The 22,035-nt window shown below is 41.8% G+C and overlaps 1 protein-coding gene across 1 annotated transcript in view; it reads left to right on the top strand.

The window, feature by feature from the left end:
* Positions 1 to 12,387: 12,387 nt before the first annotated feature.
* Positions 12,388 to 22,035, top strand: part of reck (reversion-inducing-cysteine-rich protein with kazal motifs) — a 69,259-nt gene continuing 59,611 nt past the window's right edge. Inside the window, exon 1 of the mRNA XM_084938708.1 lies at positions 12,388 to 12,580. Within this exon, the coding sequence (XP_084794834.1) occupies positions 12,508 to 12,580 (73 nt within the window). The 5' untranslated portion in view covers positions 12,388 to 12,507. The remainder of the gene's footprint in view (positions 12,581 to 22,035) is intronic.

Raw genomic sequence — 22,035 nt, 5'->3', positions numbered from 1 at the left:
CAAAAAAACAGTTTTATCCTGTGAATAAAAGTATATGTTTTTGTCAATGTACCATGGTAATAACAGAAGCGAAACGCAATATTGTGTCAGGACAATTCACTATTTATGCACAATAAACAAAGGAGCATAGCACCACAATTTCTGTTCAGCGCCAGACTTGCTTGTAACCTATATCACCAATTATGTTATGAAAAATATATACCAATGTAGTCAGTTATGGCCAAAAACTCACCCTTGATTACTGACTTGCATTCACTTCATCAATGAATCCAAGTAAACATTTGTTAAATTACATTATTAATAATCTTACCAGTGTAGTCAGTTACCCATCAAATTAGTCTATGCTGGTCAGTCAGCTAAAAGTCTTTACTTTAGCTTACATCTAAGCTAACATTAGCATTTGTTAGCATCAACCAAGAAGATCTGAGGCTAAAACTAGGGTTAGTGTAACTTTGCCTAAAACCCTTAAGTTTACAGTAGTGGTAACTGTAAAATATAAGTATTATTTTAGAACTTATTAAAGTCCTCAAATGATCCCTTTCTATCTCTACATCAATAGAACCATGAGGTTTTTATTTTTCCCTGTTACTTACATCACTGGCTTTAGCTTATTAGCTAGCAGTCGCAGCTGTTTAAAACCCAGAGAGAAACAGACATTTAAGTGTAATATTTATGAAAACTGGTCCAGCCACTGGAGGGGAAATCTGGTGATATCATAGCAAAAAATGATTTTATATTAACTCAGATGGAAAGCGTCTGTCATGTTAAACCTAAATAAAGTTGCTTTTTAAAAGAGTCAGTAAAATATTCCTAACTTAACTGGTATCTGCTGTAACCAGATATCAAATAAATTAACAATTCTTTCTTAATTAAAACACTTTTTCACTTTCCTGCCTTTTGGGGTCGTGCTTCCACAATGCATTGTAGTAATTAAGAAAATTTTGAAAAATACCTGTAAATGACTAATACGAAAAATCCCTTCACATTTATACAGTGCATGATACTGTATTTTTACGGAGTTTTCCTACAGTCTTTATTAAAAAACTCGACAAATCTTTAAACTTGACACATCTCAAGTGGAAAAAAAGTACAGACATTGCTCACATAAGTAGAAGTACTTATGTGTTAAAATACTCAGCTTAACAAACTACACGAGGTCGCAAAAAACTAAGCAAAATGGTAGCTGGTACGACAGCAGTCTGTGTCATATTTGTTGAATTATCGTTCAATCAAATAATCCCATTTATTATAAGAGATTATACCATTATAACATATGTCAACATTGCTCATCAGAGTTGTTACATTATTTGCAGGAATAGTGTTAACAACATGTAAAATCTCACAAAATGTGTCTATCAAGTAGAACAATCTATTTATTTCAGCTGTGGCCGAGTGTGTGTGTGGCCAGTTTTAATCCAAAGCTGAGATGTGCTTCATGTTTGAGACTAATTTAGAACCATGCACAGTTCACGGGGAACCAGTCCACAAATTACATCTGTACAGCTGTGTAATAAATACAGTTAAACAGCATCTGTTTAGGGGACACAGCGACGTGCCAAATGGAAAACAAAAACACTAAATTTATCTCTTACTACACGGACGACAACAATAGAGCTTTGTGCTGAAGCTTGGAGCCAGTTGGCCAGTCCGTAACAGATGTCTCAGGCCTCAAGGTTCTTACTGTAGGACTGGAAACAAGCAGCTCTCTCTTCCACACTGTCCACTACTGTTCTCTTTAAGACCTGTGTTATGACCCAGGTCATATCTTTTGTATTGTGTTCTGTGTTCACTCTCGCCTGCCTCAGGGTGGTGGTGCTTCTGTGTTTTCAATTAAGTGCACTAGATGGCATATGGCCATTGGTTGAAGACTGGAGGCGTCAACTTTGAGACAAGACCATCTGGGCTCTGCCTACTTCCTGAATCCAACCAGCCTGTGTTCTATGTGAGTACCAGGGAGTGCAGTGTTGTGAGGGGGCATCAAAAGAAGCCCATTAGATGACCTTTCAGTCTATCGGTCCCTGTGTGCTTACAATTATCAATACCTTACTGATTTCTGGTCAGGTCCCTGTTTATTGTAAGACTGCTGTTATTCACCCGCTGTTTAAAAAAAAATCTATGCTTGATGCTTCTCTTCTCAGTAGCTACAGACCAATTTCAAAATTTAGAAAAGGTAGTGGTTAAGGTAAGTCAGACAAAGCAGAGTAGTTCCTAAGAGTTTGCGTCTTGGATCCACTATCAGGGGATACAGAGCAGACTTGATTCTACGGAGCGCACAAAATCAGCTTCTAAGTGAAAGGATAAGACAGGTCCATTTCATTATAGATGCCCCACAGAGCAAGAATAGCCAGACTCTGCAGGAACTGGAAACCCTTCTACCCTCTCCAATCTTAGAAGAGGTTTACAAGTTTGTTGACAAGGCTCAGCGGGCCCAACACTCTAAAGGAAAAGAAAGACAATGCAGGAAATTCCACACCTTGCTTTCAAAAACACACACTCCTCAGTCTGAACCGACACAACTCAGAGAAGAAAACACACCTGAGGACAGTCAGGAAAAATGGGTGAAGAACTTTTCAGACCGGAATCTCACTGAACCTGAAAAGAAGATATTAGCCAAAGGACTCAGTTTTGCCATTTCTCCGCAACAGTTGCCCATAGTGAACCTCATCACAGCCACAGAAACCGCCATACGCATTAATAAACTATCACAGACAGAAGCAGAGCAAATCAGGATGAAAGTCTCAGCCACCCTCTCCAGTGCCAAAGTCCTTCCATCTAACCTCACATTACAAGAAAAGAAGGCCGTCGCTTCCCTGAGCAAAGACCACAACATCACTATATTACCAGCTGATAAGGGAAGGTGCACCGTGGTCCTTAACACAACGGATTACCACACAAAGATCACTACTCTCCTCAGTGACAACAATACTTACGAAGCCTTAAAGCGAGACCCCACAAGCAGCTACAAAAAGAAAGTTATAGTTTGCCTTCAAGACCTTGAAAAGGAAAACATCATTGACCGCCTTCCATATCACCGCCTTTACCCAGGGGATGCCATACCCTGCATTTACGGACTTCCTAAAATCCACAAAGAAGGTGTCCCACTCAGACCCATTGTCAGTAGCATAAACTCAGCCACTTACAACATCTCGAAACACCTTGCTACCGTCCTAGGACCTCTTGTGGGGAACACCCCACATCACATCAAGAACTCCACCGACTTCACCGACAAGGTTTAGAAACTTACCCTGGACCCAGATGAAACCATGGTGTCCTTTGATGTAGTCTCTCTCTTCACTTGCATACCCACCACGGAGGCCGTGGAGACTGTCAGAAAACAACTACAAGAAGACAGCTCCTTGGAAGACAGGACCAACTTCACACCCGATCAGATTTGCACACTGTTAGACCTGCCTCACCACAACATACTTCAAATACAACGAGGGTTTCGACAAGCCTTCGTTGTATTTGAAATATGTAGTGGGTATAGTGAACTTGCATACCCACCACGGAGGCCGTCGAGACTGTCAGAAAACGACTACAAGAAGACAGCTCCTTGGAAGACAGGACCAACTTCACACCCGATCAGATCTGCACACTGTTAGACCTCTGCCTTACCACTACATATTTCAAATACAACGAAGGCTTCTACAGACAAAAACATGGCTGTGCCATGGGCTCCCCCGTGTCACCTATTGTAGCCAACCTTTACATGGAGGAAGTGGAAAGAAAGGCTCTTGGCTCTTTTAAAGGAAGAGTACCCAGCCACTGGTACAGATATGTAGACGACACCTGGGTCAAAATCAAGACACAAGAAGTGCAATCCTTCACTGCTCACATTAACATCTTGGATAAGTACATCAAGTTCACCAGGGAAGACACAAAGGACGACTGTTTGCCTTTCCTGGACTGCGCCGTGCACATTGAAGAGAATGGCAACCTCGACATCTAAGTTTACCGGAAGCCCACACGCACGGACCAGTACCTCCTCTTTGACTCCCATCACCTCCTGGAACACAAATTTGGAGTAATTAGGACCCTACACCACCGGGCAGAACATGTTAAAAAGAAGGAACACACACATGTAAAGGAAGCACTCAAAACGTGCGGCTATCCTAAATGGGCGTTCTTAAAGTCAGCAAAGAGGCACAGAAAAGAAGATCAGACACCAGCGAGGGAGGATAAGAAGGACAGACGCAACAACATTGTCATCCCCTACGTAGCCGGTGTATCAGAAAAACTCAGGAGGGTTTTCTCCAAGCATGACATCCCAGTGTACTTCAGACCCAGCAACACACTCAGACAAAAACTGGTTCACCCGAAAGACAAAACTCCAAAACACAGACTTAACAATGTGGTGTATGCTGTACAGTGCAGCGAGGAATGCCCAGACCTCTACATCGGAGAGACCAAACAGCCACTTCACAAGTACATGGCACAACACAGAAGAGCCACCTCCACAGGACAAGACTCAGCAGTCCATCTGCATCTAAAGGACAAAGGTCACTCTTTCGAGGATGCCAATGTTCACATTTTGGACAGAGAGCCATTAATGAGCATGGACATAAATGAAGCCATTTATGTCCACTGTGAGCGACCATCTTTGAACAGAGTGAACACAGTAGCTTACAACACCAACTGTCTGCCATCTATAATCCCGTTTTGAGATCCTTCCCAGACGCCTTAACGCCCACTCACATCCTGGGCCATCTGACCTCAGGAAATCACACGATAGGGTGGGGCCGGGTTTCACAATGAGCTCACCCGAAACCCTGGCTGATTGTGACCCACACCCGATTTCACACCTTGGCTCATGTGATTAGGTAGAGGATCATCAGGGGGCCCTTCGTCCCTCTTTGGGGGTGAAACTCCCACTGGGTTTAAATCTGGGACTCTCCACCATTTGACCCTAGAACTGAAGAAGCTTCTCAGATGAGAGGTGAAACGTCTTCAAGCAACTTAAAGAAGTCCAGACACTTTTCTTTCCAAGCTCCTTAGACTATGATGACCTGGATGACTGAGAACCTTCACAGACAGTGGCTAAGCAGCTTATAGCTGTTTTAGATGAATACAACATTCTGGATAAATTCCAATCTGGCTTTCGTAGAGCTCACTTTACTGAAACTGCACTTCTTAGAGTCTCCAACGGCATTTTGATGAGATGTGATGCAGGAGAATGCTCGGTTTTGTTGATGTTGGACCTGACCTCTGCCTTTGATACTGTGGACCATCATATTCTGCTAGATAGGCTGAGACACTGGGTGGGCATATCAGGGTCTGCTTTGGACTCATTCAAATCTTATTTGCATGAACGATCCTTTTCTGTGGCTACCTCTAAGTACAGTTCTTCTTCTACTTTTCTTGCCTATGGTGTGCCACAAGGTTCAGTTTTGGGGCCTTTATTGTTTTTGTTGTATTTACTTCCTCTTCAGTACTTATTGAGCACTTTTAAGGACATTTCGTATCACTACTATGCAGATGATATTCAGTTATATATTTCCTTTAAGCCCCAAGATGTTTCCAAGCTACAGATTTTGCTAAAAAAAAACAAAACAGCTAAAAACTCATCTTTTTAAACCTGCTTTGGTTGATTTTTATTTTTATGTTTTAGCTTCTATGTAGCACTTTGTGATTTTTATCTTGAAAGGTGCTATATAATTAAAATTTTACTTTTTTTACTTCTATACATTGTATGCATAATATGTCTGAAAAGCAGTCCCAGTACCTGCAGGGATAGGAATCCTGTTTCCTTTAACAGCTTTTCATGTGTTTAGTTTAGGCACGTGAGAGACTTTTTGTTTGTTTGTTTATTTAATTGTTGTTTTTTTGGCCCACCTGTCCCAATGTTGTTCTACCTTTAAATGATAAAAATCTGTTTGAACTACAAAATCTCACAATAGTACTGGTCTTTGCTTGGGAACAGGAGAGTCACATTTGTGTTCCACTCTGTACTGGTTGGGGAGCACTGCTGCCTTAAACTTTGACCTCAGAGTGATGTGACATTTGTTCACACAACCAATAGAAATGCAGAATGTCCCAGGTTGGGCATAACGACATAAATAAACCGGTGGGGGTCCATGAGTCTTTTGGTACCAGGCCACGAGAGTTGAGGCTCGGGTGTGAAATTTATGGTTTTCAGGGTTTTTATCACAGTTTAGCATAATTTTTTTAATTGTTTTTTTCGTTAACTCGGTTTTCCTGGTTCTTTTTCTGTGTGTTATGAATAAATCTTTTTTTTGGTACCGGTACTGGTTTTATTTTGTTGTATTTATCCACAACACCTTAAAGGCCAGTCCATGAAAATATTGTCAAACATAAACCGGTCCATGATGCAAAAAAGGTTACAATAATGGAAGAAGCTCGCTTCTGCAAAAAGTTCACCTCTCAAAGTGAGAGAAAAAATGAAAATCAGACTGTTCTTCAAACTTTCTTTCAGTAACAAAGTAATATTTCCAACTTTAGCACATATTAATCAGACTATTAGAAGTGTTCGAACTCTAAAGAGAATTTGTAAAAAACTTGGGCTGTTTAGAAGGAAGATTCAGTCAGACTAGCCTTTGTCCAACAAGAGATCATGACCAATGGACAGATGCAGCGATGTATTCATTTCCAGAGGATGGACTGAACCCTATTTTTGTGGATGAGATCACTGTGTGTATGGAAGAGTGTACGCCAAAAGGTCAATATCCCTGCAATGAAACAGTCTTTGTCTGCTTATGGTAGAAAATGAATGAGATGCCCCAGGAGATCCACTTGTTGCTGCTGATCTATATATTAGGTTAAGAGGAGAAATACTGCAAAGTATTTAAGAAATTTCAGTGTCTAAAAGTCCAAATAAAAAAGAATATTACTCTTTATCTTGACCATGTGATTTTATATAGATACCCTATATGCAGGTATTTCTGCATTGCATTTAATGAAAGACATCTTTTGGGTGCAAGCAAACCATTTCTTTCATGTCATTCTGTCAGAATATGGCCATTCATTACTGCTATAATTTAAATTCAGAGTGCTGATAGGAGGTCAGATTAGTCTTCCAACAGTTTATGTTGACCATAGTAGAAAAATACATTTTCTATTTTCCCCAGTTCAATTGTTTTTCTACCTGCACACTGCCATTAAAGCATAAATGCTGACGTTGCTTGACGAAGCTGAATATTGTGACTATATTGAAACAAAGCTCTTATAATCATTTACCCATGTGAATATCCAGTTCAGTTTCAGAGTACCAAAGTAATAACCACTTAATATCAAAGTAATATCATGGTAACAACCATGGTTACAGTTGAGTAAGATTACACTGAAATTTATGTAATTGCATAATAAGGGTCCCAAAGCTGGGACCTGTATTAAGTGCTAATAGCAGGATAATGAGGAAGAGGGTCAGGGTTAGTTAGGGAGTTTCTGTGTAATAAGCAGGAAACCGTTGCAAAATGCAAAACTGTCTCTATTTAATAATATATTAATAACCTATTAAAGCAAACTTAAATTATTACCTGGAAACACCTGTGGTAGTTTCTGTGTAATAAGCATAAACAGAAACAGCCTGCAAAGAGCTGGCTGCCAGTAGGTGGCAGACTGCTGCCTACTGTAAGTCTGAACTTTCTATTTTATCCCTGGATAAAGACAAAGAAGAAGTGGGGTGCCAACAGCTAAATTTAAGCACTTTTCCCTTCATTTTTGGCTTGCCTTGTAGATCCATGGTTCCATAAACGAGTGGGTTATAAAAATACATTTGGAATCAACGAATATTCTAGCTACTGTTCCTTAAGTTATATTTAGGATCACTTACACACATCTTGCAGGCGGTCTGTCCTCCAAGCTCTGGTCCTCTACCAGAGGCCTGGGAGCTTGAGGGTGATGCGCAGTATCTTAGCTGTTCCTAGGACTGCGCTGTTGTTCCTGGGATCTGCTGGAGCCACTCGTCAAGCTTGGGAGTCATTGCACCGAGTGCTCTGATTACCACTGGGACCACTGTTACCTTCACCCTCCACATCTTCTCGAGCTCTTCTCTGAGTATTGGTATTTCTCGTGTTCCTCCTTCCTGATGTTACTGTCATTCGGGACCACTACGGCCGTCTTCTTCTGTTTGTCTACCACCACTATGTCCAGTTAGTTGGCCACCACCATTTTGTCCATCTGTATCTGGAAGTCCGACAGGATCTTAGCTCGGTCATTCTCCACCACCCTTGGCGGCATCTCCCATTTTGACCTCGGGACTTCCAGGTTATACTCGGCACAGATGTTCCTGTACACTATGCCGGCCACTTGGTTATGGCGTCCATGTATGCCCTGCCTGCTAGCATCTTACACCCTGCTGTTATGTGCTGGATTGTCTCTGGGGCATCTTTACACAGCCTGCACCTGGGGTCTGCCTGGAGTGATAGACCCCAGCCTCTATGGAGCTTGTGCTCAGAGCTTGTTCCTGTGCTGACATGATTAGTGCTGCTGTGCTGTCTTTCAGTCCAGCTAATCACATGAGCCACTGGTAGGATTTCTGGATGTCAGCCACCTCCTCTACCTGCCGGTGGTACTTATCGTGCAGGGGCCTGTCCTTCCATGATGGTTCCTCCTCTTCCTCCTCATTCTTGGGTTTCTGCTGCCTGAGGTATTCACTGAGCATGCAGTCGGTTGTGGCCATCTTCCTGATGTATTCATGGATGTTTGTTATCTCATCCTGGATTTTGGTGCTGACACTCACTAGTCCCCAGCCTCCTTCCTTCTGCTTAGCTTACAGCCTCAGGATGCTGGACTTAGGGGGGAAACCCGTCATGTATGGTCAGGAGCTTCCTTGTCTTGTCGGCAGTGGCTTCTATCTCCTCCTTTGGCCAGCTTATTTATCCCAGCAGGGTACCTGATCATGGGCAGGGCGTAGGTGTTGGTAGCCTGGATTTTGTTCTTACCGTTCATCTGATTCCTCGGGACTTGCCAGACCTTCTGCAGGTACTTAGTGTTTGCAGCTTTCATAGCAGCTTCTTCATGGTTGCCATTTTCCTATGGTGCATGTGTGTGTGAGTGTGTGTGTGTGCAGCGGCTCTACTCTGAGCCCCTCCTGGATGGCTGAACTCCTATCCCTATCTCTAAGGGAGAGGCCAGCCACCCTTCGGAGGAAGCTCATTTCCACCACTTGTATCCGCAATATCGTTCTTTCGGTCTCTACCCACAGCTCGTGACCATAGGTGAAGGTAGGGACGTAGACCCACCAGTAAATTGAGATCTTCGCTTTTATATTCAACTCTCTCTTCACCACGACGGACCGGTACAGCGTCCGCATTACTGCAGCCACAGCACCCCGCCCCTTTCTTCCATCACTCGTGAACAAGACCCCGAGATACTTAAACTCCTCCACTCTGGGGCAGGAACTCGTCCCTGACCTGGAGTGGGCACTCCACCCTTTTCTGGCTGAGGACCATGGCCTCAGATTTAGAGGTGCTGATTCTCATTCCCACCGCTTCACACTTGGCTGCAAAGCCTTCCAGTGCAAGCTGGAGGCCACCACCCGATGAAGCCAACAGAACCACATCATCCACGAAAAGCAGAGATGAGATTCTGAGACCACCCAAGTGAAAGCCTTCCACCACTTGGCTGTGCCTAGAAATTCTGTCCATAAAATCATTACAAGATTCGGTGATAAAGGGCAGCAGGGTCCTTCACCCACCAGGAACAAGTCTGACTTTTTGCTGGCTATAGGGACCAAGCTCTTGGGCCAGACACCCCATACTTCCACAGCACCTCGCACAGGACCCCCCGAGGGACACGGTCGAATGCCTTCTCCATGTCCACAAAAAACATGTAGACTGGTTGGGCAAATCCCATGCATCCTTAAGTATCCTTGAGAGGATAAAGAGCTGGTCCAGTGTTCCACAACCAGGACGAAAACCGCATTCCTCCTGTATCCGAGATTTGACTAACGGAAGGACTCCCCTTTCCAGCACCCCGGCATAGACTTTCCCAGGAAGGATGAAGAGTGTGATCCCCCTAACCTGCCACAGATGTTTCCTGGTAGTCACTACAAATCTTTAAGTTTGTTTTAAAAGTTTTGACTTGGTTATTAATGTTATTAAATGGAAGAAGGCAGTTTAGCATTTTGCAACTCTTTTTCCTGCTTATTACACAGAATCAACTAATTGGGTGGTAATAACTTAGAAATTACCATATTATTTCATTCTTGTTCGGACCTGGTTTTAGCTGTGGTAGCTACCTGGGTTATGTGCAACTTCAGTATCTCAATGTACTATTGCTGTGTGATTTATTAGTATTACTAAAGGCTACTCGCCACCGAGCTAACATTGTTAGCTGAGGTTAGTTCATAGACTGCGGACTGTTAGACTTGATGGACAGCATTAACAACCTGCTACCTGTAAATAATCATGTGCAGTTCTGAAAGCAGACAAAAAGAAAAAATATTACTGATACAGAAATAGTTTTCTATATGAGAACGCTGCAACAAGTGCAGCCTTACCTAATATCCACCCTACTGATACTCAAGATGGCCAGAGGTTTCTTCCTGTTAAAAGGGAGTTTTTCCTTCCCACTATCACCAAAGTGCTTGCTCATAGGGGGTCATATGATTGTTGGGTTTTTCTCCGTATGTATTATTGTAGGGTCTACATTACACTATAAAGCAGCTTGAGGTGACTGTTGTTGTGATTTGATGCTGTATAAATAAAATTGAATTGAATTGAATTATTGGTATGGCGAGTAACCTTCAGTAATAGTAATAAATGACACAGCAATAGGACATTCATGTAGTTGTAAAAAGCATGACAATATATCAAGTAATCCAAAGTATTCAGAATACGTTACTCACATTGAGTAACTTAATGTAAAATGTTACAAACTACATTTTGGGCCATGTAAACTGTAATCTGTAGTGGAAATACATTTTAAAAGTAACCTTCCCAACACTGGTTATGGATTTCAGGCCTATTCAAATGGATAAGGAGCTTCATCAACATACTCAAAACCACAATAGAAATGCAGTGTGAAAAGTAACATTTTACCGGCATCTTCTTCAGGATCTTTTGGCTGTGTTGCAGTGTAGAAGCATAACATTGTCAGCCTCGCTGCCTCATACATATTGTCAATAGACTGTCAGATGTGATCAGTAAGGTGGTTCTGTTTAAAGTCACAAACGTCAAACTATTTCAGATACCTTAGGAGATATGCCATCAGGAAAAAAAAATTCCTTCCTGAAGAATATCTTTTAATCCATTAAGTGGCCATTTGAATTTTTCTAGGTCCACCTCCCTGCTTTGATCTCACCTGTTTGGCTATTTTTCCATCACCGTGTATCCATCCTATCTCAACATTTCATTTTGCTTTTTGCTTCTTTGTCTGCCTTATTCTTGCATGTGCATGTGAGGTGCTCTCCTTTGAACTTTCATTTCTGTTTTTCATTTTCTCACAAAGTTTCTGCAGAAGTCCTAAAGTCCTAGTTTTCTTTTTGTAAGTGGTTGTTTGCTTTTGCAGAAACTGAGGAAGGCAATTTGGTCTCTTTAGGAGATGTAATTTGCCAAAGTTGCATCGCCATCAATCTGCACAAAAGAAGAAAGAAAAGACAGTCATTTTCTTCAATGTCTACACTGCTAAGCAATGTTAAGGTTAAGCTTCTTAGGTCACCACTAATGCCAGTAGGAAAGTACTGACTGTAGTTAGCAGAAAAGCTATTTTATGCGGAGAGAAATACAATAATGGAAGAAGTGAGCTAAGGCATAGCCTTTCAGTAAATCTGTTAGCTAATATGGTGTGATATTATATATATATATATATATATGTGTGTGTGTGTGTGTATATATATATATGTATATGTGTGTATATATATATATATATATATGTGTGTGTGTGTGTGTGTGTGTGTATATATATATATATATATATATATATATATGTGTGTGTGTGTGTGTGTGTGTGTGTGTGTGTGTGTGTGTTATTGTAAACATTCATTAAAGTCTCTCACTGTACTAAGAGTAACTTATAAATATATTACTCATATGGGTAGGCAGCTAGCGTCTGTAATACAAAAACTGCTCAACTGCCAGGGAGCACTCAGCTCGGCCACGCCAAAAACTCACTGAAATCCGACATTTTTCTTCAGTGAGTTCATTCTGAGATTAAAGTCTTTTATGTCAGATTTCTGCCTTTTTCTCTGACTCGTGTTTGATGACCTCAGTAGTTCTAAAGTCCAAAGCTGATTAGGAGTACTGACTGCTAACAGACTGTGCCTGGGAGGGACTAGTATAGACCTTTATGTGTTTTTCGCTGAGAAACATAATAACAGTGACAGTAAACATGAGGGTTAAACTGCAGCATACACTGAACAGACGTGGAACATCTACTTAACCGGACTCCGGCTTCAATCTGCGCATGCTCTCTGCGGTCGCCAAACCTGGGGTTGTGGACACAGGGAGGGATAGAGAGGGCAGCGAAAGAGCGAGCGGCGACCCAATGAGCAACATGTTGCATTTTCTATGTCTTCTTTTCCACGATGCACTTTAGGATTTCAATAAGATGCGTGTGTGTTTCCAGATAACCAGTTTCCTTCTCGCCGTAAACTTTTACAGCCGGCCAGTGAGAGCTCAGGGTGAGTGTGTGCGTTATATTCTTAAACTCGACTAACTCAGATGTTCGTCTGCTTTAATGCTGTGCTGAAAAAACACTGACTGTGTTTATTCAGTGACAACTGGCATCGCATTCACCGTAGAGATGTACTAAGACTCCACTTTCTTCATATTCTTACAGCTGGATACTTTAATGTTGGTAAATTTAGATACCACACAAAGTCGTCATTAGGTTTTATTCTGAAACTTTAAAGTGTTTGTGTAAACGTCCAAACGTATGATTATGGTTCAGTGTTGATAAATAACAAAGGTTGTACTGGTTCACACTGCAAGCTACCGCCCACCGAGGAATGTGTAAGTGTGGAAATAACGGTTTAAACACTCACACACACACACACACACACACACACATTTGGAAAGTTGGAGCTCCACAGTGATTGGAGATTTTCCTGCGCAACAGGATTTAGTGGTAAATGTTGGGCGTGCGGCTTTTCCGATCATCTAAATAACATTAATATTAGTGAAAGTATTGAGGCGGACGTTAGCTTTACCCTCCTGCGAAACGCGACGCATTGAGTTGACGTCTTGTTTTAAATACACAGAAGCCTTCGAGCTTTTATGGACAAAGATCAAAGTTAATATAAACTCTTCCCAAAATGTATCCTTTTGTCATTTATGAATGTATGCTTTCAAAAGAGCAGATTTGTTCCTTGTGCGACAAATTACCGGGTAAAGGAAGGAAACGGGGCGGACATAGCGGGTCGGGTGGGCGAGTTAAAAGGGATCGACGGCAAGCGTTTAACGTGTATATACAGAGCTGCTAGGAAGAAGTCTGTCTGTGTTTTATTTATCAGCAAAATCACTGTTCAGTTCGGCTTCTATAAATGTTCCCCAACACGTGTAATTTCAATAAACAAAATGAAAATGTAGTCGTGAGTTAGGTCTCTGTCTGTGGTGAGAAGGGCACCACAGATGCTGTTTGAATAAAAGAAAGAGCCCATGTAAACATGAATGAAGAGCCAATCATTAATGCTTTTCATCAACTCTATGGAACTTAGTGAGTGTCTTATCTAAAGGGACTCAACTAGCAGTGTGTGAACTGGCAAGCGCTTTGATGTTCAGTGCACATGGGTGCAGGATGTGGATTTGCTCTGGCTAAATATCTGTTTTTTTCACCGCTTGCACATCTGTCCTCAACATGAAAGAAACAAAAGACTTAGATCCTCATTCGGGGTGCATATTGTTGGGCAGGCTGGCAACAGGAATAAGGCTCTCGCCATGTGTTAAAGTGATGACCGGCCTTTAGTTGATACTGTTTTCTTCGCACTTTGTGTAGAAATTCCACACATTATTTTTGCTCTGCTGAGTTTTTTGCAAAATTTCTCTCGTCTGCTCGCTTGATGTGATTCAGTTGTGGAGGCTAGCCATGAGAGAACGCATCTGGAACCAATTTGACTCCACGGAGCCTGAGGGGAAGAGGAGGGATGTAAATGGCAGCCCTTTTCTTTCCATGTCCACTGTGAGCAGACATGGGCCTGAGTCTCCGAAGCTTAATTATAGTTTGGTGAACAGCAGATTAAAGTGGAAAACACAGAGTTGCATTTCTTGGCCGGGGTTTGGAATATTGCTGAATTGACTCAGAAATAGATGGTTTCATCCAAACAGAAAACCATTTTTTGCTTTTTGTCAGACTAAAAAATCAAAGATTAAAAAAATGAGAAAGAAATCCAAAAAAATGATAAAAGTAAACAAAGTTTGATTTGAGTTTAACAGGGCAACGATCTGTTCTCAAAACATGTAGCAGGAATTATCATTTTATGTTGTATTGATCCTTTCCCTGTTGCTTATCCTTTTAAAGGATTGCAGGGGTCTGGAGCCTATCCCAGTCAGGTGAGAGGCAGGGTACACCCTGGACCCTGTCTGTGTGTGCCTGTTTGTCTATGTCTATATGTCAGGTTGGGTCTTACACTCCACCTCTCTGGGAACTCCCAGGCCCTCCAAAGGCCTATCTCCCCTCACCACACTCCCTGCCGGTAACTGATGCCCTCAGGGGTCGGTGCATTGGTGGTTCTTGGTGTCCGGAGCTGGGCGCTCAGGTATGTACCAGCTCACTCCCGGTGACTACTTGGCAGGGCCTGGTGCCTGTTGCTCGGTCGGGCCTCTTCCGGGGCAAAGGGGGCCCTCGGGCCTCCGGCCTCTGGGCCTGCGGCTCGGTTCACTCTGGCACAGCTGGCTGCCGGCAGAGCCGGCGGGCACGCCAGTGCAGCCCCCTCTGGCTTCTGCTCCGTGGCTACTGGGTGACCCCTCATTTGGGGCTCTCCTCAGCTCTTCCCAGGAGGGTGGCATGGATGCCCCTCCAGTGGTCCTCCTTGGGCTCTCGCACTCTGGGGCCTCTGGATGTCTGGAGCCTGGATCTCCTCCATGCCTGCTTCATGCCCTGGGGGCGGGGCTATGGCTCTCTACATCCTCTAGCAGACCATTACATGGGGAAACCTTTTGAATACAAGCGCGCTGATCCACACAGGTGTGCACACGGGTGTTCACTGTTCATAGACGTAAACTACACCTTTATTGGTGCTATTTCCAAGCACATTGTGTGCTGTCGGTCCTGCGTGCTGCACAACAACATTCAATATTTAGTATTTACTGCTGTTTACACTTAGCTAGATTAAGGTGATGGTGTTGTGTTTAGTATGTTGCTCTGTTTTTTTTGCTTGTTTTCTCTTAAGTGCCCTTTCTCGCTGTCCCTCTTCCCTTCTGTTTTTCTTTTCCTTCCTCTTTCTTTCTCCCTTTCCTATCCCTCAGTCATGTCTGTCCAACTGTAACAACTGAAAATAAAATAAAATAAATAATAACAACAAAGGTCGATCAAATGGACCAATACGGCAAGGCCGTGATGATCCACTTGGTAGAGTAAATCCATCGGGTCTCCTTGTTGGTCTTCAGACAACAATTCTGACGGCTAAAGAACCAAATGGGACAGGAAAAAAAAAAGAAAAAGGTTGCACCCTGGACTGGTTGCCAGTGTGTCACAGGGCTAATATATACTCAGTGTTGGGAAGGTTACTTTTAAAATGTATTCCACTACAGATTACAGATTACATGCCCCCAAATGTATTTTGTATTCTGAATACTTTGGATTACTTAATATTAGAGATGGACCGATCCGATATTACGTATCGGTATCGGTCCGATACTGACGTAAATTACTGGATCGGATATCGGAGGGAAATAAAAAATGTAATCCGATCCATTAAATATCAGAAAAGAACCTCACAAAACTTGCGACATGGCGTAACTCGGCTCATAACCGTAGCACGTTGCAGCAGTATGCATCACGTGATAGAGCGGCTGTGTGTATTTGTAGCCTTGCTAGCAATCCCGCATTTCATCTCCGATGAAGTTATCCCAGAGAGAAGTAAAGCAAGTGTGTAAGTTCATCTCTGAATGTTTGTAAAGCATTCCCGCGTTAAGCTTAACAACCGATATATGGAGCGACTGCCTCTCTCCCCCTCCCTCTCCTGCTGCTACTTCAATCGTGAAACTGATCAATGATCAGCTGATCGGCTTTTCTCTCTTCTTTGTTTTTGGCCCACTTTGCACCAGAAAGAGGAAACCAGCAGCTGAACAACAGCAGCACGTTTAAGCTTGATAATCTGTTGTTAGAATTTATTTAATATTACTTTCTACACCAGGATCTTTTTCTACAGCTGACGGCTGGTAACTGTGCAGGGGCGGATCTAGCAAAGTTTAGCCAGGGGGGCCGATAGGGCATGAACAGGGAAAAGGGGGCACAAAGACATACTTTTCTTTCTTATTCTCATTTAAAATGTCGAGCTTTTAATAAATAATTATCTGAATCTTACACCCAAAGTTTTAATCTGATGTAAAATGTATAGAAGTCCATTACTGTATATAGTAACTGTTAAGTCTAATATACCCTAGTAAGCTATAGTACTTTTTCCTTTGGGAAGATACCATCTGTGCAGTCTGCAGTTCAGTTGAAGAAAGATGTTGAATCTATTTAATTATTCTTCAAAATTAATTGATTTCTGTGCATTTTTTTCACACTGCATCAAATTAAAGTTGATTACGTCGATTAAGCATCATGAGGTGGAGGGTGGGGAGTGGTTCCCTATTTTTTTGGGGGTTTTTTTTGCTGGGAGTTTGCAACCCTATTAGTTAGGTTGCTTACTCTTTAAAATACCAGAATAGGGAGGATGGAGCAGGTTTAAGTTTATTAGATTGATCAGTTTTGCTGAACTATGAAATATTTTGGGTGCAGTGTATTTTTTGCATACAGGTATAACAGAATAGCTTTAGTGTTTTGTTTTGTTTTTTAACTTGAGTATGAACTTATACAAAAAGCAGCAAGATATTAAAAAATAAGTTTTATTGATTAAAAACACACTATATCGGATTCATATCGGTATCGGCAGATATCCAAATTTATGATATCGGTATCGGACATAAAAAAGTGGTATCGTGCCATCTCTACTTAATATATTATCATGCTTTTTACAACTACATGAATGTCCTGTTGCTGTGTGATTTGTTACTATTACTGAAGGTTACTCTCCACACCAACACCAACTAGATGTTTAAATCTTAATATAAATGAGTAACAGTAGGTGGACATTAGGTAAGGCTGCACTTTTTGCAGCGATCTCGTATAGAAAACTATTCCGTGCGTATATAAAACAGGTCCGCGGCTCCGAACCGTAGTAAAGGGACCTCTGGCTAATACGTCGGGTTCGTGTCGGGCTCGTAGCTGAAAACTAACTTTACTTTGTTGTCTGGGTCAACTTTGCTAGCGAGAGACAAAGAGAGGCGTTGAAAGGTGCTCCAACAGAACTTATTGTTTCAGAGGAAAACACGAACACGGCGTACAGTCGAGTCTTAATAGCTTACTTACAGCTGGGCCACACTGCCCATCAGGCTACATGCTTTAGGGCGATGCCTGTAACTCTCTGCCTGTTGCCTTCATATTAAATAATTTTTTGAACAATAATTTTTAAAAAATATTTCTTCTCATCATTATGCGGCTGCAAGCAGAGGTGAGACAATGGCCGCGAGATTGAGAATCGAACAGAGAGGGGACAGCCGAACATATGAAACAGGAAAAGACCACCGTGTAATCCCTTTAGTTCAACAAAGTAACTGTATTCTGAATACCACCTTTTTAAACTGTAACAGAATACAGTTACTCATATTTTGAGTACATAACAGTAGTACATGTATTTCATTACTCCCCAACACTGCAAATAGTTACCCTAGCCTCACTAACTTCATGTCTTTGGGAGAAAGTAGTACACAAACACAGGGAGAACCTGGCCTGATGGGGGAATTGAACCCATAACCTTGATACTGTGAGGTAACAGTGCTAACCACCATGCCATCCGTTATAATTTCATGACAGCATATCATACATTTTTTCTTAAAACCCTCACTTTGATAGTTCCAGCATTCCCAGTGTTTTGCTTGGACAGAGATTGCTGACCCCCGTACTTTGCTCCCCAGAGACTTAGTTGAAAACACATTGCTATCAAAGGCAGCAGCAGCATAGCTGTAGATTGTAAACACACATTTTCAGAACAAGAGAATGAATCTCAGAGTAACACATTATGATATTCATATGTAGGGTGACATTAAATACCATTTGGTTAGCAGCTGTATTGCAGATCTACTTCCTGTGCACCTACAACCAATTTCTAAACTCTTTAAAAGTTGTATTAATGACTTTCAAATCATTTTGTGTAGTGGCTTTGCACCAGTGCAGGCAGGAGGATTTTGTGGTTGATTCACTTGCAGACAAAGAATCCAGCTTCAAGGTGCAGCTCCATTTGTGCATCTTTATGCTTCAGTAATCAGGCTAAACAGCAGTCAAGTCTAAAGACAAGCAAGCTACTCCAAGGCAACCTAAACAATTCAAAACAATTGACATGCACACAAAGTGAAACGGTCAACCAAAAATACACACTACACCCTATTTATGTTACCTTAACGAGTGAAAGTGTTTCCTCTTTATTAGCTGAAAGATATCCCACACGACATGCGTGCCAGTTGTAACTCCAGGAACAGACATGCAGTTATCCTTTGTGTGTGTTAAGTCATGATTTCTGCCTCCAGTAGGAAACACACTTTAGTAAGGGGCCTTTCTTGGTCAGCAACTCTTCCCATTCCCGTCTTGTCAATGAAAAGCCACAGAGTCATAAAGTTGTGCTTTATGTCAGACCACTTAGGTCTTTCCTACAATATTTGCTGAAGCAGGTATTCCTTGGAAAACCTCCATGAGAGATCAGCCATAGACTGGACCTATACTCAGCAGTGACGTGCAGATGTGATCCTTTTGAACTTCCCTTAGGAAGGAGGGAGGAAGGGAGATGTCTTTAATAAGAAGAGATGATTGGGGGCAATGTTCCCTCTAATGTTTCATGTGTCTGAGCGAACACACAAACTCCCTGAGCGTCCCTTGGATCACTGTGAGCAACAGCAGACGTGTGCACTGTGGTCAGACCAGCATCGAATCCATCCAAGTTACATGTTTATTAAAATAATCAAATTACAGCATTTATGTTAGACTACTTTTAATTAACTGCTTTAGCCCACTTACAATGAAAATTAAAAATAAAATCTTGTTCATGACCTGTGTAGCATGTTAACACTATTGGAAGTAAAAATAACTTGAACTCCAATTTTGAAAACAAAACTTTCTTTTTTTTTTTAAAAAAAAAGCTCTGACCTGAGTCTGTGGTCTGGGAGAGAGTCTGTAACTCTCTGTCTGCAAAATACAGTACATAATGACCAATGTTGGGCAATTAATTATATAGTTACTTCTTCAAAAAAGTAACTGAGTTATGCAAACAAAGTTTTTTGCAGCTGTTTACCTAAAAATGCAGCCAAGGCGTTTTTTAAATAAACATTTCAAACTATTTACAGAACAATCAGCTGTTCTGCATCAAATCTGATGCCACACAAATTATTTGTGCCACTCCAAAAATAATTTCTGTCCACTATGAGATGAAGGAGAACAACAGCCTGATACCTGCAGGCCTGACAGCAGCAGATGTATCACTGCTGTGACACCTGTAACATTCAGCAGTCGCCTCATTGTTCTGACACACACAACAACACTACTGACTACACTACACACTAACTACACAAGATTTGCTTTGTCCGTCAGTTGTTCCGTCTGTCCTGCTCACATCTCCAATGGTTGTACACGTTGTCATTAACGTGGCTTCACTCCACATCAGCCGCTTTGCTAAAACACCGGTGTTGGCACATTAGGACGCTGTCATAGCCTGTCAACCACGTTGATTAGCTGCGTATATGCGAATGTGAATCGCGTGATTGGCTGGACTTTGGGATAAGGTGGCATCGTTATGATCCCATACGGGAGCAGCCAGTCACTTACTGACTAACACTGCAAAACAGAATTGTTAAAGTATTTATTGTCATTTCAATTGAGGTTAGATTTTTTTTGTGCGCAACGCAGATTTGCTGTGCGCAGAGACGTGCCAGCAGTGCGCGATTGCGCACGCGCAGCTTAGAGGGAACACTGATTGGGGGTTAATGCTTCTAAATCATTGGGGTCTTTACATGGCTTAGTGATTGTTGTTGGCGCAGACAGGCATTAACCCTTCCACTGCTGCTCTGCTTTTTGCCACTTTCAGTTTGCTCCATGTCTCTTCTGACTGTTTCTCCTCATATTTAGAAGAGTTAAGTTCCAGCTTTTATTCTTCCTGTCAAATCATCCTGGACTCTGTGGCTCCATTAAAAACTAGGCAGCCTAAAGCTGAGCCTAATGACAGAACCTTTGCTGTCAGAAGGCAACGTCACCGAGCAGAACATCGGTGGAAAAAAAGATGAACTGCAGGTGTCATTTCAAAGTTTAAACCACTGCTGGCGTCACAACCAAACATGTTGCAAATAGGATTTCTGCCGACAGTCATAACTGTCCTCGTGTGTTATTTAACACGTTTGTTTTTAATACTCCACATAATGTCTGTTTGTACGCCTCTCCAGTCATTTTCAGTGCTTTCTTATTGAAAATGTTTCCACCACCAGGGCCGGTATCACAGACCCATCTGTCTCTGTCCCTTGCACTGCTGCTTTCACTCAGTTTAAGCCTTTGATGTTCTCACTTTTAGAGGAAATGGTTCACCATATTAAGCCCTCAGGTTCGTCCTGTGATCCTGTCCCTAACGATTTTTTAAAATAAAGTTTGCTTAGTATAGGGCAGTCTGTTCTTACCATTATTAGCAGCAGTCTGTTCTCTGGTGAGGTTCCTGCAAAATGCAAATGTGCAGCAGTGCAGCCAATGCTTAAGAAGCCTGGCCTTGATCACACTGTCCTGGCTAATTACAGACCTATTATAAGCTGCATTTCCTTTATAATGTTTTCTAAATATTTTAGTTGAAAAATATTTTCTAGATGAGCACCAAATCTGCATTAGTAAGGGTCTCTGACAACATCCTTCTTGCATCTGATTCTGGTAACCACGTTGTTCTGGTTCTGCTTGATTTAACCGCTGTCTTGAACACAGTAGACCATAACATTTTAAAATCTCGATTACATTACTCAGTGGGCACTTAAATGCTTGAGGTCTGATCTGGCAGAACTTTCACTGTGAACCTTCTCTATTCTGAATCATCTGCTGCTTCTCTGGCATCCCAAAGGGCTCAATTTTAGGGCCACTGCTCTTTTTGTTATACCTGCTTTAAACTTTTTACATTTTAGTGAAAAGAAAATAGAGGTGGTGGTGTTTAGAGCCAGTGGTCCCTGTCAGTCCTCCTCTGTTGATTTGGGACAGGAGTATATTCTAAACCTGTTATTACTGAGCTTGGTTATAAGTTGAAAAGTCAAATCAGAGCTGTGTTCAGTTTTTATCATTTAAAGCGATTGGCAAGGATGAAATCGCTTCTTTTTAGGCAACACTGGCAAACAGTGATGCATACTTTTATGGATTACAGTAATTCACTTTGTGTGACAGTCAATCAATCGTTATTCTGCCCTGTTCACTGCACTGGCTGCCTGTTTTTTAGAGTTCATTTTAAAAATATTTGTTTTAAAATGTTCTCACAGTCTTGCTGCAGCTTACCTCTCTGAGCATCTTCATCACTACATGGATGTTAGATTCTAAGGTCAGCTGACCAGCTGCTCCTAGAAGTACCAAGATCCAGGAGGAAGCTCAGAGGGGGCGGGGCTTTCTCTACTGTTGCACGTTAGCCAGGCCCTTCACTGTCCACTTTTTAAAACGCATCTTAAAACCCATTTTTATTCGTTGGCTTTTGACCTTAGCAAGACTTCACTTTTCTTTTAGTTATTTTACCTTTTTAATTGGTTTGTTTTATATCTTATGCATTTTTATTTTGTAGTTCCAATGTACAGCACTTTGTGTCAGTTGTGTTAATTTTAAAGCACTTTATATGGTATGGTGTTGTATGGTATGGCATTATTGGATGTGTTAACGGTT

Source organism: Perissodus microlepis, chromosome 9 (assembly GCF_051167445.1).
Source record: "Perissodus microlepis isolate ML-2025 ecotype Zambia chromosome 9, ASM5116744v1, whole genome shotgun sequence".
Classification (NCBI taxonomy): Eukaryota; Metazoa; Chordata; class Actinopteri; order Cichliformes; family Cichlidae; genus Perissodus; species Perissodus microlepis.
The sequence above is the reverse complement of the archived record's forward strand: the minus strand, read 5'-3'. Positions and strand labels throughout refer to the sequence as shown.